The 18,764-nt window shown below is 44.2% G+C and overlaps 1 protein-coding gene across 3 annotated transcripts in view; it reads right to left on the reverse strand.

The window, feature by feature from the left end:
- The window catches only part of psmd1 (proteasome 26S subunit, non-ATPase 1), a 60,976-nt gene extending 52,063 nt beyond the window's left edge, over window positions 1–8,913 (reverse strand). For 2 of the 3 annotated variants that reach the window (XM_039000775.1, XM_039000773.1), the window contains exons 1-14: window positions 8,728–8,913; window positions 7,801–7,844; window positions 7,462–7,535; window positions 6,922–7,091; window positions 6,460–6,668; window positions 6,069–6,212; window positions 5,354–5,580; window positions 5,117–5,177; window positions 4,876–5,004; window positions 4,650–4,738; window positions 4,061–4,139; window positions 3,800–3,973; window positions 3,094–3,205; window positions 1,779–1,975 (exon numbers count right to left, since the gene is read on the reverse strand). In XM_039000775.1, the coding sequence (XP_038856703.1) occupies window positions 1,779–1,975; window positions 3,094–3,205; window positions 3,800–3,973; window positions 4,061–4,139; window positions 4,650–4,738; window positions 4,876–5,004; window positions 5,117–5,177; window positions 5,354–5,580; window positions 6,069–6,212; window positions 6,460–6,668; window positions 6,922–7,091; window positions 7,462–7,535; window positions 7,801–7,844; window positions 8,728–8,743 (1,725 nt within the window). In that variant the 5' untranslated portion in view covers window positions 8,744–8,913. The remainder of the gene's footprint in view (window positions 1–1,778; window positions 1,976–3,093; window positions 3,206–3,799; window positions 3,974–4,060; window positions 4,140–4,649; window positions 4,739–4,875; window positions 5,005–5,116; window positions 5,178–5,353; window positions 5,581–6,068; window positions 6,213–6,459; window positions 6,669–6,921; window positions 7,092–7,461; window positions 7,536–7,800; window positions 7,845–8,727) is intronic. The other variant, XM_039000774.1, reaches the window with a different exon arrangement.
- Between the last annotated feature and the right edge of the window lie 9,851 nt (window positions 8,914–18,764).

An 18,764-nucleotide genomic window follows, 5' to 3' on the forward strand; every position in this document is an offset into this window, starting at 1 on the left:
TCCTCCCTACTCCAGCGAAAAGGCACCACAGCAAGTGTTTATCGCACTGCCCGTGCTGAAGCAGCTACATCATTTCAGCCATGTAGTTTCTTACTTGTTTGACTGAAACATTATCAAAATCCCTTGTTTATTTAGGAAAAACTTTCCCTCAACCCTTGCTCTCTTTATGTGAAACATGTAATTAGAGCTGGGCGATATGGCCAAAATCTCATCCCATATCCCGATAACGATACATATCACAATATAGCACATTTTCTGTAAATTCAATGAATAAATAGTTTATATAAAATGCCCACACGTAAAGGCCTATTTCTTGTTACATGTTGAATTAAACTCAACAATAGAAAGGTACATATTTGATTATTTCTCTTTTATTTAGAACCTTTGTGCAAATGTTAAATTAAGCATGTAACAAAATATAAAATCTCTATAAAAAAAAAAAAAAGTAAATAGAAAACACTTCAACTATAGTTGCATACAAAATAAATAGGCCTAAAATATATATATTTTGGGGGGGCTTGCCTGTATTGCATGTTATTTTGGCATTAATACGTGTCACATACCAATTTGCATTTGGTACCCTGGGTCGAGTTAGCACCAACTCACGAAACCCCTGTTTCTCGACCGTGTAAATTGGGGCCATGTCTTTGCAGATGTAAGTTGTAACGGCAGCTGTTGTTATCGCCTTCCATCTTCGTGATCCTTTGCCATATGGTGTGCCGCGGGCAAAAGCCACTAGCAACGTCTGAGTCGAGGGTTTGTTTTGAGCACTAGACTGTACTTTTTTGGGTCTCATCCGTAGACTCTCTCTGTACTGTTTCACATGATTCTTACGTAGGTGGTAAAAGAGGTTAGTGGTGTTTGAGCCTGTTGTCAGGAACAGCCTGCGGAATATTTTGCAGAGGACGGTTTTCTGGTCCGTGTCAGACTTTTCATACCCAAACCACGTCCATGCGACCGAAGTAGCCCCTCTTTTAGGTACGAGCTCCGTGTTCTGTGTCACGTTCACTCTCCTCCATGTTTGTTTGTGTTGCAAGTTCACGCAAAGCGTTGTCCGAATTGATGGAAAATATTGCCGCAAAGAGTGTGATTTGCGACACAACGAAATAAACGCTAGAGCATAATATGAAACGATAGACGTTTTTCTATCGTCACACGATATATATATATATCGTCATATCGCCCAGCCCTACATGTAATCATAGCATGCATGTGACCAATAGGGCCTGACCTACAGCTTATCATAATCACATCAATAAATTGGTTATAACAAACTCCGAACACAGTAATGTCGACTGCAAAACGGATACGGAGGACGTGAAAAATAAACTCAAAACGAGTGAATGTTTACTGGTTGCTCAGGAAGGAAAGGGGAAGTCCGATGTGTGGAAGACATATGACCATATCCAACACGGGATAAAGAGCATTATTTATACAGTATATTAGCTGTATTAGTGTTGCATCATTATTGTTACGCAATATAACCATATACAATTTCACATCTTAGATGACTGTGCCATCCCGTGGCCTCCACAATGGGTTAGTCCACTGAGACAAGCGTGAATCATCAAAAGAAAACATGAATTTTTTACATTTTCTTTTATCAAAATAATTGCGACTGCTCGACTAAAGAAATCTTGGTCAAACAGCCTATCGACCAAACAAAAAAAATGGTGTCAGTCCTAGTACATGTGAATGCATTTCAACTCCGTGGAATGAGTTTGACACATTCTTAACGCCATGAAAAACTATAAAACAGCCCTTTACTAAAAGGTTACCTTGTCCCTGCAGAGGCTCTCGATGAGCGTGTCTGCCTCCTCCATGCGTCCGTACATCACCATGGCGATGCCCACGGCCAGGCCGCGCAGGATCTTCTCGTGCTGAGTCTCCTGGGCGTAGCCCACCATGTCCTCGATGGCCTGGGCAGACTTGGAGCCCAGCATGACGAGCCCTAGGGCCAGTCCCGCCGCCTCGCCTGGGGGGCAGAGGGTCAAAACATGAGCACCGCATGATGGCACCAAAGAAAAGTCCTTTATAAATCTGAACAACTGGCAGCACAGTGTTGATTTTCTAACAAGTTGCTAGTATCACTGATCTCTTGTAAATTGCACAAGCAATGCAGTTTTTGTTTCAAAGCATACTGTATATCAACAGAAGCAAACATTTCAAGATGTTTTTCTGAATCCCCTCCCGATGGGGAATTGACGTCCCATGTTACACTCTAGGGGCTACAGAGATATACTGAACAAAAATATAAAACGTAAAGTGTTGATCCCATGTTTCATGAGCTGAAATAAAAGAAAGATCAGAAATATTCCATACGCAAAAAACACTTATTTCTCTCAAATTGTGTTCACAAATGTGTTTACATCCCTGTTAGGGAGCATTTCTCCTTTGCCAAGATAATCCTTCCAACTGACAGGTGTGGCATATAAAGAAGCTGATTAAACAGCATGATCATTACACAGGTTCACCTTGTGCTGGGGACAATAAAAGGCCACTTATCGATGGAAATTTGAACGTACAGCGATACCGTGACCTATTGTCATGTCATTCATCTGTCACCATCACTTCATGTTTCAGCATGATAAAGCACGGTCCCATGTCGCAAGGATCTGTACACAATTCCTGGAAGCAGAAAATGTCCCAGTTCTTCCATGTCCTGCATACTCAGACATGTCACTAATTGAGCATGTTTGGGATGCTCTGGATCAATGTGTACAACAGCATGTTCCAGTTCCCACCAATATCCAGCAACTTCACCCAGCCATTGAAGAGGAGTGGTACAACATTCCACAATCAGCCTGATGAACTACACGCGAAGAACATTTGTCGCACTGTATGATCCCGACTGGTTTCCTGATCCACACCCCTACCATTTTTTTGATGCATATCTGTACTCCCAGTTGTGTGAAATCCATAGATTAGGGCCTACTGAATTTATTTCAATTTACTGATTTCCTTATATGGAACTATAACTCAGTAAAACCTTTGAAATGGGTGCTTTTATATTTTTTGTTCAGTGTATAATAGTTGGCTAAATTTGAACTCGACTAGCACCAAATGCCTCACTGTCTGTTCAGGGTCGTGTACCTGTGACTGCATCGTCCTGGTACAGGTTAGACTTGAGCAGATCGTACACATCCTGCCTGGCTGTACCCAAAGCAGCCAATCCCAGGCCCAGACCTCCCCCGTGACGGACAATCTGTGGGAGGAAACAAAGCAAACCAAAACAGCCATCACAGACACAAATATAACTATGATTTCAACTCGAATGTGACATGATATCCCCCTGATGTGCTTCGTTGGAATTATCTCTGTATTACTTAATGCATCAGCATGCTTCAGTTTGACTGGCGCCTAGCCGGAACAAGTGTGTTCGCTTACTCCCTTAAAAAGACCTTCGCTTGAAAAACTAGAAAAGTGCCAATCGTACTGTTTGTCCATCTTGAGATGCTGTAGCCAGTAGACACTTCGTCAAAATATTCAGAATTCATCGAACTCAATAAATCAATTCAAGAAACCAAAGAAATTAATTTATGTTTTTGCCCTTAGTCAAGCAATTGTACATCAAATGTTTGATTCAGTATTTCTCAATTTAAAAAAAAATATGCATGAAAACGTGTCCAATTGTTGATAATATAAGAACAAACTCTTCTGAACTGTTTCGGGCTGGGTATCATCCAGATGCCTTTACACACACATCCAATCAAATCTAAGTGACCAAAGGGGTGGGGGGCTATGGGTTGATTTGGAATTGAGCAAGGGAAATGTGACGTGTCTGCATGTTGCCACTCACGTCGTTGCTGGCGTTCTTGAGCTGACTGAGCAGGTAGTCAATGATGTCCCCCCCGTGGTTGGCATGGATTAGCCCGAGGGCATACAGGCCGCCTCCCTCCTGGTAGGCTGATCCGGGTGAGGTGTCTTTGGGCAGATAGGTGGCCATCAACTGCAGTGCCTCTTTCTCGTGACCCTGAAAAGATGCAGATTATTCAGTGAAACTTTATTTATATATCTGAGACATCTCTGGTTGTTTTAAATCGTTTCCGCTAAAGTTTACCTTGTGAATGACGCCAAGACTGGCTGTGGCTGTGAACTTGGCCCAGTTGGTGGCTCTTGCAAGCCACTCCAAGTTCTCTCTGTTGAAAGAATGAATAAAATCCCATCACACAGCCAAACACAGCATTGGCCCTTTATATCCTCACACCAGGCTTCAGCCCAAAACTATTTTGATTATTTAAATTACTTTCAAACATTTCAAATAAGTATTCAAATATTTTTGGGGAGTAGTTGAATATTGGAATGTATTTGGAAATAAAATTGGAAAGTATAAACATTTATTAGAAATTGTCCTTTAATACAGAGTACATACAAATTCAAATAAGTACTCCGATGCATTTGAACCCAGGTCCTAGGAGTATTTGAAATACTTGCAGTAGAAGTAGTTGATTTCAGCCACATTATTTGAAAATACTCAGAAGCCAGTTCTGCCTCACAACAATAGAATGTACCACATTACCACCATCACAACGAAATATAAATATTTTTTATATATAAATACGACTTCCTGGAGGGTATGTTATGAAGTGTGCTGGCGAAACAGAAAGTGATATTCTCTATGTGTTTACGCTATAGCATAGTGGCTATACCTGAGGAACTGGTCACTTGTGGTCCCCGTATGCATGAAGGAGTTGGCTATGACTGTGGCTGTGTGGCACACTGAATTTCGGACAGCATCCTGAATTAGGTAGACAAAGCAACAACAAAAAATTGTGAAAGCCTTCTTATAATGCAGTACATGTCATATGCCTATTTAACATCCAATTAAATACTCTGTTAAATAGCCTGTTAAATACTCATAATGGCATCCTTTACCTTTGTGTTCTTGAGAATCATTAGGTCTGTGTTGTTGTTCCGGATGAGGAACTGCAGATGAAATTCGATGGCCATTTCTCCACTGAGAATTTTGATCATCTTCGCGTTCTGGTCCTTAGGCTCGTCCTTCTATGCAAGCAGAGGGAAGGGAAGACTCATTATTTAGGGTGACAAAAACAGTAATATAAAATCAACAACTTCTCTGCATGGCCATAAAGAAGCACCAAGTACAGCTACTCACACTGTCTGATGCTTTTCCTGCAGGGGAGCTGCTGGCCTTGTCGTCCGTCTCCATAGCATCACTGAGAAAAATTTAAAAACATATTGGCCAAATCAAATCTTTGTATCACAATAGGTTACCTATGACGTGTAAAGATATTTCACCTACACCGATCTTACTACATTCCTTCACATTTTCCCATCATCTTTTCCCAACCTACCCCTCTCACCCTGTGACTACACCCTCATCCTCACGCACCTGTCTTTGTCTGGGATGGGCACAGTGCCTGTGTTGGTGGAGCCAGGCACGGCGGGGATGGGCGTGCCCACGGTGCGCAGGTTCTGGATGACGGAGGAGAGGAACTGCTGGCTGGCACTCTCGTACAGGTCAAAGCAGATCTGGTAGGCCATCAGCAGGTTGTCTTCCTTCACCAGCTTCTCCAGGATGTCACTCACCGCCTGTGGGTCATCCAGGAAGATCAGGCACTGTGGAGGAGAAGGAGAGACAGAGTTTGAGTGTGATGCATGGTGGTCAAGTGGTTCCTTCCTCATATTAGTAAGATGGATTTATTTGATATTGTACACATTTGCAGCTAAAAGCTGAATTGCAGTAATCAAAAAGAGATTCAGGTGGGGTGAGCAATAGTCTGTAGTCAGCCTCAAAGTGAATGCCTCTGCTGGTAACACGTGGGATCCACCTCAGACAGAAGCATCGTTACAATTAAGGTGAACAGTATTTAGTGGATCTTTTCATTTCATTATGCAGAGTTTCTCACCTACTAACAATAACGTGTGCACGTGACTGTTTATTTTCAAAGTAATTTGCTATTGAATGACTATGTAATTCCAGTGTATCAGGATGGTACTGTTTCAGATTGTGAAATCAGAGAACCATCGCACCACCAAACTGCAGGCAGCTGAATGGATATTTTAAAAAAATCAGAGCCCAATTTGAAGTGTGCTTTCTCCGTTACCTGGCAAACGTTGATGAAGTCAGGCTTCTCCAGATTCATGTAGAGCTTGACCAGCACTCGGAGGACCTCGTTGCGGAACTTCTTGTTCTGCATTAGTGACATGCAGACCTTCAGGCTGTAGGCCAGTAGGCCACTAACGTCATTCTGTACAAGACAAGGAAGAAGGTTAGGATCTCAACATAAAATGTTCAGTTGTTACTGAATGTTTTGTTGTTTTAAACCACAACAAAAACATTTCAATAAAATGTAGGCTAAACGAAAAGTCATGGATCTGTGGATTTTCATTAAGCCAAATGTTTTATTTATTACATTAAGTTGAAGTTGCGCCAAATTAAACAATCTGTGGAACCAAAACAGAACGTGTTCAGAAGACGACCCGAGAGCCACTGACCGATTCAAGGATAGTCTTCTCGAAGATGTCCAGGCGTCGAGTCTCCAAGGCAATGCCGATGGCCTGCTTGTACTTATGGTCGCCCAGGCAACGCAGGAACATCTTGTTGACAATGCCCTCCAGCCGCGGGTCGATGCTCTTCTTCTCCTCGTCCTCAGGAAGCTCGGCGTTCTCCACCCGCTGCTTGGTGTAGTGATCAATGCATTTGGCTACGGGGAAAAGACCAGAGGTCATCAAAGAACTGCTGTATACCGCTGAGGAATAATCAATTGCCATGATTAGTGGCATCAGTGTGTTGATATCTAAATTAGCAACAGTGGGTATACATAAATTGAACATTGTTGAGGTGACTGTGTAATGTAACTAAAGGTAAGCCTATGGATCAGCATTAGAAGCCCTTGAGGTCATTATTAAGATGGTGTACTTGGGGATACCAAAACATGCAGTTGTGACATCACTCACCGATAATAGTCTCCACATATTCAGTGTCGTCTGTGACATTGAAAAGGTCTCCTGCACCCAGAGCGTAGTTCAACGACTCATCAAACGCCCCGAGGTGGTAGAACACTTTGGAAGCCACCAAGGCAGCAAATGCCCTGCTCCGAAATGTCTCATCTTCATACAGGACCTCACTGTGAGGAGAGAACAAATTTTCCCCCCTTGAGTAATTTCTTTATTCTAATTAAAGTTGCACTATGCAGAAATCACTGCCATTTCCTGGTTGCTTAAACTAAATAGTTTGCCTAATTTCAGTTTGTGACAAACTAAGTTAGCTATAGTGTAGAGAATCAATGTATCATCTAAACCTCCGTGAAAAATATTTTACATAACCAAAAATATTGTTGTTTCAGCCGTTTGAAGCTGGTGTACAAAACCGAAAGTTAAAATAAGCAAAAACAGAACATTATGTGAATTTGGTCTGGTTGCCCAAAAAGTGACATATTGCCAATTTAAACTGTCCATGGAAATATGTGGCTTTTCTTTCCTTATTTAAAAACGTACATTTTGTCAACAGATCCCGATATCTCAGCCCAGAAGTCATTGACAATGGAGTTCAGCTTGTGCAGAGCAAACTCCTACAAACAAATAAATAAATAAAAGTTGTTAAGACACTTTACACAAACAAAAGTCAAGAATAATCATTGCCAAGTCAATAGGAATGTTAGTGGTCACCAAATCTGGTCCAGGAGAGCTACTGTCCAGCACTAACAACTGCTTCCACGAACTAGCTACTTATGATGGTATTTAATGTTATTGTACAAGGCTTTTCGTATTCTCTAGGTCCAGGGTTGGTGACCACTGGTGTATTCTCACTGGATAACAAGATTAAGTTTATGATACCTTGAGTTGGGGCTCCTCCTCATCCAGCAGTGAGATGATTCCAGCTAAAATCAAATAATGTGCAGTCAATTTCAACATCATGGATAAACCCTGATGTGTGTGTGAACCCTGATGCACTTCAGTGTATGTAACGTAGCTAGCTAGGTTAGACAGAAAACGTTAACGTTCGCCTTCTCATTTATGACTGTCATAGAATTTTTTTTTAATGTGAAGCCTAAACAGGTCAAACTCGAAAGGGAAAAGGGGATATCTAGTCAGTTGTATAACTGAATGCATTCAACTGAAATGTATCTTCCGCATTTAACCCAACCCCTCGGAATCAGAGGTGCTTTAATCGACACATTTCAATTTAATAACTGACTACGTATCCCCCTTTCCCTTCCGAGTTTGACCAGGGGCAGATTTAAACGTTGTCGGCTCGGGGATTCGATCCAGCTACCTTTCGGTTACTGGCCCGACACTGCTACTAGGAGCAGGAGGGGCTAGGAATCCTAGCCGCCGGGCTACATGCCGCCCGTTTACCGGGCTATGAAATTATTACATTATAAACTAGCTAACTACGTTAGTTTGCCAGGGCACAGCTAGGTAACGTCAGCAGCTAACCAACGCGGTCGGTAAATTCCTAGCTAATGTTAGCTAGCCATCTGGCTAACGTCATTGTCCAACGACTAACGTTAATGGCGACTATAGACATTATACAATATGATAGGAATACAGTTGTTATCCAGCCACCTAGGTAACTAGCTAACATTTGTTAATGTACAGTAGCTAAATTAGCTAACTGAGTTTTAAAAGTCTGTAAACTGGGTAGATAGCTAGTTAGCTAGCCAGTTAGCTATGTGACTCAGCTAAATCAATGGATGCTAGCTTGTTACCGTTAGCAATCTTTTCCAAAACGCTGACATTTGCTAGTATGTTACTGCTTACCGGCAGACGTTATCATGGTTGGTTCTTTATTCTCCCCCTCTTAACTCCACGAACCCAGGTTATACCGTTTCAGTTAGTGACAATGAAATTATAAAACGTCAACACCTTGAAAGTACAGTATATGTGTCAGTTGTCCACAACAGCGGGACACTTGTCTGTTGAAAAATATTTTTGGTTCAACAATGAAAGCCCCCTTTCTAAAAACCCATAGTTAGGTATACCTAGATAGTGCCTGATTAAATTACAGCTCTTCGTCATTGTCAATTATTTAATCTCATCCTGATTCTTGGACAGGGGTAGGAAAAGTGATGACTAAAATCATTGTAATGGGCTGTATATTTTGTATTCTTAGCTAGAATATTTAAAACATAATTTCGGTATATTTTTATCCACAAACTGTCTTCTATTCTGCCAGTCTCGAATGAATCAGTTATTGTCCTACACACGTTGTTTTTCTGCCCCCTAGCGCCCCTTACAGAAACATATTACAGCTTTGAAACTGCAGTCGACTGTGGTATTTTGGACGCAGTAATAACATAATAAATATCGGAGTTGTGCCGGTTGGAGATATTTGGTTATACGAAGGGAGGATCCGCTTGGTGCTGGCGCTAGCTGGCGCTAGCACTTCTGCTACGTATCAGTCTTTCGGGTTGAAAGGGAGTAAGCAAACAATCAAACTGTGGCGGTGGTTCGGCACGGCTGTGACTGGGTCAGAGATGGTAGGCGATTGTGATGGAGAAGGGAGTAGGAAAGAGAAAACGTAAAACAAAAGCGGTAGAGAAATTGAGCATGGGTTTGAATGGGAGCAAGAGTTCTATGGCTGCGGGGATTAGGTAGAAAAGGAAGTTTGAGGAGAGCAACAGTTTTAAATCAAATTGTATTGGTCACATACACGTGTTTAACAGATGTTATTGTGGGTATGCTTGTGCTTCTAGTTCCGGCATTGCAGCAATAAAAACAAAATACTGCAAAGTTTCCTAAGGACTAGAAGCGAGGCAACCCTCTGTCTGCACCATTCAAGCAGTAGATTAAAGGGGTGATAACAGGATTGCCTGTGAGTGTTGGCTCTAAAGAGGTAAACTACAATTTGAAAGGAGTTTTTTTTGAGCGAGAATAAAGATGACTGAGTAGTAAGACATTTATAAAAGCAACAGATACCATTAATAAGAAGGGGCTAGAAGGGTCTTATATGGTGAGCTACTGAGTGGCTAAGACAGGCAAGCCCCATACTATTGTGGAGGACTTAATTCTTCCTTCTGCCATGGATATAGCTGGGACAATGCTGGGGGGAAAGTTTTAAAAAACTATACAGACAATGCCTTCATCAAACAACACTGTTTCACGACGCATCAGTGACATGGCAGGAGATGTTTTGAAACAATTACTGCTTCGCATACAAGCCAGTGAATTATATGCGTTAGTCAACAGATGTGGCGGGTCTGGCACAGCTCCTGGTATGTCCGTTATATTTATGGGGGGTCAATTAAGGAAGACATCCTCTTCTGCAAACCGCTGGAAACCAGGACAACATGAGAGGATATTTTTAAAGTACTGGACAGCTTTGTGACATCAAATGGACTTTGGTGGTCAAGATGTGTTGGTATCTGTACTGATGGCGCAAAAGCTATGATGGGGAGACATAGTGGAGTGGTAACGCGCATACAAGCAGTTGCTCCCGACGCCACTTGGAGGCTCTTGCTGCCAAGGGAATGCCTGACAGCTTGAAAGATGTTTTGGACACTACAGTTAAAATGGTTAACTTTGTTAAAGCAAAGCCCCTGAACTCTTGTGTATTTTCTGCATTAGGCAATGATATGGGCAGCGACCATGTAACGCTTTTACAACATACAGAAGTGCGCTGGTTATCAAGGGACAAAGTATTGACAAGTTTTTTTAAATTGAGAAAATAACTTATTTACTGACCATAATTTTCACTTCTCTGACCGCTTGCATGATGACGAGTTTCTCACACGACTGGCCTATCTGGGTGATGTTTTTTCTTGCCTGAATGATCTGAATCTAGGATTACAGGGACTCTCCGCAACTATATTCAGAAGTTGGAGCTCTTTTCTGTCTGCATTAACAAGGACAACACACAGGTCTTTCCATCATTGTATGATTTTTTTGTGTGCAAATGAACTCAAGCTTACGGACAATGTCAAATGTGATATAGCAAAGCACCTGAGTGCACAATTACGCAGGTACTTTCCCGAAAACAAACGACACAAACAACTGGATTCGTTATCTCTTTCATGCCCTGCCTCCAGTCCATTTACCGATATCTGAACAAGAGAGCCTCATTGAAATGGCAACAAGCGGTTCTGTGAAAATGTAATTTAATCAGAAGCCACTGCCAGATTTCAAATCAAATGTATTTATATAGCCCTTCTTACATCAGCTGATATCTCAAAGTGCTGTACAGAAACCCAGCCTAAAACCCCAAACAGCAAGCAATGCAGGTGTAGAAGCACGGTGGCTAGGAAAAACTCCCTAGAAAGGCCTAAACCTAGGAAGAAACCTAGAGAGGAACCAGGCTATGAGGGGTGGCCAGTCCTCTTCTGGCTGGAGATTATAACAGAACATGGCCAAGATGTTCAAATGTTCATAAATGACCAGCATGGTCAAATAATAATAATCACAGTAGTTGTCGAGAGTGCAACAAGTCAGCACCTCAGGAGTAAATGTCAGTTGGCTTTTCATAGCCGATCTTTGAGAGTATCTCTACCGCTCCTGCTGTCTCTAGAGAGTTGAAAACAGCAGGTCTGGGACAGGTAGCACGTCCGATGAACAGGTCAGGGTTCCATAGCCGCAGGCAGAACAGTTGAAACTGGAGAAGCAGCACGGCCGCAAGCAGTCATCATGCCAGGTAGTCCTGAGGCATGGTCCTAGGGCTCAGGTCCTCCGAGAGAGAGAAAGAAAGAGAGAAAATAGAGAGAGCATACTTAAATTCACACAGGACACCGGATAAGACAGGAGAAGTACTCCAGATATAACAGACTGACCCTAGCCCCCCGACACATAAACTACTGCAGCATAAATACTGGAGGCTGAGACAGGAGGGGTCAGGAGACACTGTGGCCCCATACGATGAGACCTCCGGACAGGGCCAAACAGGCAGGATATAACCCCACCCACTTTGCCAAAGCATAGCCCCCACACCACTAGAGGGATATCTTCAACCACCAACTTACCATCCTGAGACAAGGCCGAATATAGCCCACAAAGATCTCCGCCATGGCACAATCCAAGGGGGGGCGCCAACCCAGACAGGAAGATCACGTCAGTGACTCAACCCACTCAAGTGACGCACCCCTCCTAGGGACGGCATGGAAGAGCACCAGTAAGCCAGTGACTTAGCCCCTGTAATAGGATTAGAGGTAGAGAATCCCAGTGGAGAGAGGGGAACCGGCCAGGCAGAGACAGCAAGGGCGGTTCGTTGCTCCAGAGCCTTTCCGTTCACGTTCACACTCCTGGGCCAGACTACACTCAATCATATGACCTACTGAGGAGATGAGTCTTCAATAAAGACTTAAAGGTTGAGACCGAGTCTGCGTCTCTCTGGATAGGGCTGCGCTCAGAGTTTCTTGCCTTGGCAAATTGCGCTGTTAAGACACTGATGCCCTTTGCAACCACGTACCTATGTGAGAGTGGATTCTCGGCCCTCACTAGCATCAAAACTAAATACAGGCGCAGGCTGTGTGGGAAATGATTTAAGACTGAGCCTCTCCAATACAACCCAACATTGCAGAGTTATGGGCATCCTTTCAAGCACACCCTTCTCATTAACCTGTGGTGAGTTATTCACCATTTTTGATGAACAAAAAGGTTTTATATGTAAGATGGCTAATTAAAGAGCAAAATGATTGATTATTATTATATTATTATTTGTACCTTGGTCCGATAAGAGCTCTTTGTCACTTCCCAGCTAAGCCTGATTTGTGTGCAGAAAACATGGCTCAAACCGACTTCAGAGTTTATCATACAGGGATCCCAGAAATTTTACATATGCACAAAAAGCTTATTTCTCTAAAATGTTGTGCACAAATTTGTTTACATCCCTGTTAGTGAGCATTTCTCTCTTGCCAAGATAATCCATCTACCTGACAGGTGTGGAATATCAAGAAGCTGATTAAACAGCATGATCAATACACAGGTGCATCTTGTGCTGGGGACAATAAAAGACCACTCTAAAATGTGCAGTTTTGTCACACAACACAATACCACAGATGTCTCAAGTTTTGAGGGAGCGTGCAATTGGCATGATGACTGCAGGAATGTCCACCAGAGCTGTTGCCAGAGAATTGAATGCTAATTTAAGCCGCCTACAACGTCCTTTTAGAGAATTTGGCAGTACATCCAACCGGTCTCACAAGTGCAGACCACATGTAACCACACCAGCCCAGGACCTCCTCATCCGGCTTCTTCACCTGCGGGATCGTCTAAGACCAGCCACCCGGACAGCTGATGAAACTGAGGAGTATTTATGTCTGTAATAAAGCTCTTTTGTGGGGAGAAACTCATTGGGATTGGCTGAGCCTGGCTCCCAGTGGGCGGGCCTATGCCCTCCCAGGCCCACCCATGGCTGCGCCCCTGCACAGTCACGTGAGATCCATAGATCGGGGCCTAATGAATTTATTTCAATTAACTGATTTCCTTATATGAATTGTAACTCAGTAAAGTCTTTGAAATTGTTGCGTGTTGCATTTATATTTTTGTTCAGTAGATAATCCTTGTCAGATATTGGACCTAAAAGTGCTGGAGAGGTTGGAGGGCCAGGATAGAAGTAAGGTAATGTGGTGTGGGGATTTTAATGCCCACAACACTCTGGGGGGTGAAACGGATGGATGGAAATGGCCAAGTGATGGAAAATCTGATGAGATCTGGTGTGCCTGAATGATGGCCGAGGGACCAGGATTGATGTAGCCACAGGGAAAGAGTCTGCCTTGGACCTCACTCTGGTATCTAGTGCGATGGCAGGAATCTGTGAGTGGGAGGTATGGGAGGAGTCAACAGTAGGGAGTGATCATTACCCCATAGTATGCACAGTAGGCCGGAGGGAGGAGGAGGTGTCAGTGGATGGAGTAGGCAGGTGGGTGTTTGGAAGGGCAAAGTGGGATCAGTTTCAGGAGCTGAGTGAGCAGGTGATGGCTCGGGTGGATATGAAAAGGGATGTGGATAGTATGAATAACTGGGTGAGAACAGCTTTAGTGGGGGCAGCTACTGAGGCGATACCTAAGAGTTCAGGGAGGAGGAGGAGGAAAGCAGTCCCATGGTGGACGGAGGAGTGTGGGGCAATGCTGGGGAGTAGGAACAGGGCATTTAGAGTACTGAAAAGGATGTGTAACTTCCAACATCTGATTCAGTATAAGCAGGCTCTGGTGAGAAGAACTATCTGTCAGGCAAAGAGGTCATGTTGGCGTCGGTTCTTGGCAGGGCGATACCTGTGGGGAAATTGTGGTGGATGATTAAGAGGATGAGTGGGGTCAGAAGGGAGTGGGACTATCCAGTGTTGACGAGTGGGGAGGATATGGCAGTAACAGATGAGGAGAAGGCAGAGATGATGGCCAAAGCATTTGTCAAAGTGCATAGCTTGGCAACTTTTTTCAGAGGATGGGGAGAGAGAGAACAAGAGAGGAGCACCCTGGAGTGCTGGATAGGAGGAAGGATGTAAATGATGCATTGAATGCACCATTTACCGTGGCAGAGATGAAACGGGCAATAGGTAAGGCTGGGTTAACTTCACCTGGGAAAGATGAGGTGTGCTATGTTATGTTGGCCCATCTTAGTGATGAGGCACTGGATAAGGTATTGATGTTGTACAGATTCTGGGAGGAGGGGAAACTACCAGGCAGCTGAAAGGAGGCAGTAATGGTACCAATCCGGAAGCCAGGGAAGGACCCAGCGAGGCCAACAAGCCAGAAGCCAGGGAAGGACCCAGCGAGGCCAACAAGCCGGAAGCCAGGGAAGGACCCAGTGAGACCAACAAGCCGGAAGCCAGGGAAGGACCCAGCGAGACCAACAAGCCGGAAGCTAGGAAAGGTCCCAGCGAGAACAACAATCCGGAAGCCAGGAAAGGACCCAGCGAGACCAACAAGCTATTGCCGAATAGCTTTAACATCACATGTATGTAAGAAGAGCTTCTGGATATCAGGACAGCGATCACTCACCTCGGATTAGACAAAGATTTTTTCTTCAACAAGCAGGATGCACAGGACATTCTCCGAACACCTGACAAGACCAACATCCCAGTTATTTGCAAGAGGAAGAGACGCAGGTACAGAGGACACAGAGCGGGGTGCCTCGTTAGGATCCGCAGAAGGCAGGTGGGAAGCTGCCGTTACCATCAATATTACTCGCCAACGTGCAATCATTGGACAATAAATTAGACGAGATACGATCACTAATATCCTACCAACGGGACATCAAAAACTGTAATATCTTATGTTTCACGGAATCGTGGCTGAATGATGATATGGATATTCAGCTAGCGGGATATATGCTGCACCGGCAAGATAGAACAGCACACTACGGTAAGAAGAGGGGGGGTGGTCTGTGCATATTTGTAAACAACAGCTGGTGCACGACATCTAAAGAAGTCTCTAGATTTTGCTCGCCTGAAGTAGACTATCTTGTGATAAATTGCAGATCACACTACTTGCCTAGAGATTTTTCAGCTATACTTTTCGTGGCTGTTTATTTACCACCACAGACGGATGCTGGCACTAAGACCGCACTCAGTCAGCTGTATAAGGAAATAAGCAAACAGGAAACCGCTCCGGCGCTCCTAGTGGCCGGAGACTTTAATGCAGGGAAACTTAAATCAGTTCTACCTAACTTCTATCAACATGTTACATGTGCAACCACCTGTACTCCACACACAGAGAAATGTACAAAGCTCTCCCTCGCCCTCCATTTGGTAAATCCGACCACAATTATATCCTCCTGATTCCTGCTTACAAGCAAAAATTAAAGCAGGAACCACCATTGACTCGGTCTATAAAAAAGTGTTCAGATGAAGCAGATGCTAAACTACAGGACTGTTTTGCGATCACAGACTGGAACATGTTCTGGGATTCTTCCGATGGCATTGAGGAGTACACCACATCAGTCACTGGCTTTATCAATAAGTGCATCGAGGACATCGTCCCCACAGTGACGACGTGAGTAAGACCTTTAAATACCCCAACCACCAACCAGAAGCCATGGATTACAGGCAACATTCCCACTGAGCTAAAGGGTAGAGCTGCAGCTTTCAAGGTGCGGGACTCCAACCCTTGAAGCGTATAAGAAATCCAGCTATGCCCTCAGACGAACCATCAAACAGGCAAAGCGTCAATACAGGGCTAAGATTGAATCGTACTACACCGGCTCCGACGCTCGTCTTATGTAGCAGGGCTTGCAAACTATTACAGACCACAAAGGGAAGCACAGCCGCGAGCTGCCCAGTGACACGAGCCTACCAGATGAGCTAAATCACTTCTATGCTCGCTTCGAGGCAAGCAACACTGAGGCATGCATGAGAGCATCAGCTGTTCTGGACGACTGTGTGATCACGGTCTCCGTAGCCGACGTGAGTAAGACCTTTAAACAGGTCAACATTCACAAGGCTGCGGGGCCAGACGGATTACCAGGACGTGTGCTCCGGGCATGTGCTGAACAACTGGCAGGTGTCTTCACTGACATTTTCAACATGTCCCTGTTTGAGTCTGTAATACCAACATGTTTCAAGCACACCACCATAGTCCCTGTGCCCAAGAACACAAAGGTAACCTGCCTAAATGACTACAGACCCGTAGCACTCACGTCTGTAGCCATGAAGTGCTTTGAAAGGCTGGTAAGGGCTCACATCAACACCATTATCCCAGAAACCCTAGACCCACTCCAATTTGCATACCGCCCAAACAGATCCACAGATGATGCAATCTCTATTGCACTCCACACTGCCCTTTCCCACCTGGACAAAAGGATGTGAGAATGCTATTCATTGACTACAGCTCAGCGTTCAACACCATAGTACCCTCAAAGCTCATCACTAAGCTAAGGATCCTGGGACTAAACACCTCCCTCTGCAACTGGATCGTGGACTTCCTGACGGGCCGCCCCCCAGGTGGTGAGGATAGGTAGCAACACATCTGCCACGCTGATCCTCAACACTGGAGCCCCCCAGGGGTGCCTGCTCATTCCCCTCCTGTACTCCCTGTTCACCCACGACTGCGTGGCCAGGCACGACTCCAACACCACCATTATATTTGCAGATGACACAACGGTGGTAGGCCTGATCACTGACAATGACGAGACAACCTACAGAGAGGAGGTCAGAGACCTGGCCGGGTGGTGCCAGAATAACAACCTATCCCTCAACGTAACCAAGACTAAGGAGATGATTGTGGACTACAGGAAAAGGAGGACCGAGCACGCCCCCATTCTCATCGACGGGGCTGTAGTGGAGCAGGTTGAGAGCTTCAAGTTCCTTGGTGTCCACATCACCAACAAACTAGAATGGTCCAAACACACCAAGACAGTCGTGAAGAGGGCACGACAAAGCCTTTTCCACCTCAGGAAACTAAAAAGATTTGGCATGGGTCCTCAGATCCTCAAAAGGTTCTGCAACATCGAGAGCATCCTGACTGGTTGCATCACTGTCTGGTACGGCAATTGCTTGGCCTCCGACCTCAAGGCACTACAGAGGGTAGTGCTGACGGCCCAGTACATCACTGGGGCTAAGTTGCCTGCCATCCAGGACCTCTACACCAGGCGGTGTCAGAGGAAGGCCCTAAAAATGGTCAACGTCCCCAGCCACCCCAGTCATAGACTGTTCTTTCTACTACCTCATGGCAAGTGGTACCGGAGTGCCAAGTCTAGGACAAAAAGGCTTCTCAACAGATTTTACTGTCGGAAGTTTACATACACCTTAGCCAAATACATTTAAACTCAGTTTTTCACAATTCCTGACATTTAATCCTAGTAAAAATTCCCTGTCTTAAGTCAGTTAGGATCACCACTTTATTTTAAGAATATGAAATGTCAGAATAATAGTAGAGAGAATGATCTATTTTAGCTTTTATTTCTTTCATCACATTCCCAGTGGGTCAGAAGTTTACATACACTCAATTAGTATTTGGTAGCATTGCCTTTAAACTGTTTAACTTGGGTCAAACGTTACGGGTAGCCTTTCACAAGCTTCCCACAATAAGTTAGGTGAATTCTGGCCCATTCCTCCTGACAGAGCTCGTGTAACAGAGTCAGGTTAGTAGGCCTCCTTGCTCGCACACGGTTTTTCAGTTCTGCCCACAAATGTTCTATGGGGTTGAGGTCAGGGCTTTGTGATGGCCACTCCAATACTTTGACTTTGTTGTCCTTAAGCCATTTTGCCACAACTGAACTAGCTAGCTTGTAGTTACTAGCTAATTTATCCTGGGATATAAACATTGAGTTGTTATTTTACCTGAAATGCACAAGGTCCTCTACTCCGACAATTAATCCACACATAAAATGGTCAGCCAAATCATTTCTAGTCATCTCTCCTCCTTCCAGGCTTTTCTTCTTTAGACTTTATATGGCGACTGGCATCTAAGGTGTATTACCACAACGACCGACCGACCTCAGTTAATCTTTCAATAACCCACGTGGGTATAACCAATGAGGAGATGGCACTTGGGTATATGCTTCTAAAAGCCAATGAGGAGATGGGAGAGGCAGGACTTGCATCGCGTTCTGCGTCACAAATAGAAGCAACTTCTATTTTAGCGCCTGGCAACGCAGACGCTCATTGGCGCACGCGAGCAGTGTGGGTGCAATGATTGAATAAAATGTATGTGCAAATTTATTTTGCAACGCTCGCGCATGTGACACGAGCGGTGTGGTCAGCATGTTATTCGCTACGTAAGGTTCATTTCATCGAATAGAAGTTTCGCAATGATAAAGTTGTTACCAGTGTATTGATATAAGTAGGGCACGTTACATCCCGGCAACTTTGAGAAAAAGCACTTTATATCTGCGTTGTCTCAAGTTGGCTATGCATATTCATGGTATGAGGC

This window comes from Salvelinus namaycush, chromosome 9 (genome assembly GCF_016432855.1).
Source record: "Salvelinus namaycush isolate Seneca chromosome 9, SaNama_1.0, whole genome shotgun sequence".
Classification (NCBI taxonomy): Eukaryota; Metazoa; Chordata; class Actinopteri; order Salmoniformes; family Salmonidae; genus Salvelinus; species Salvelinus namaycush.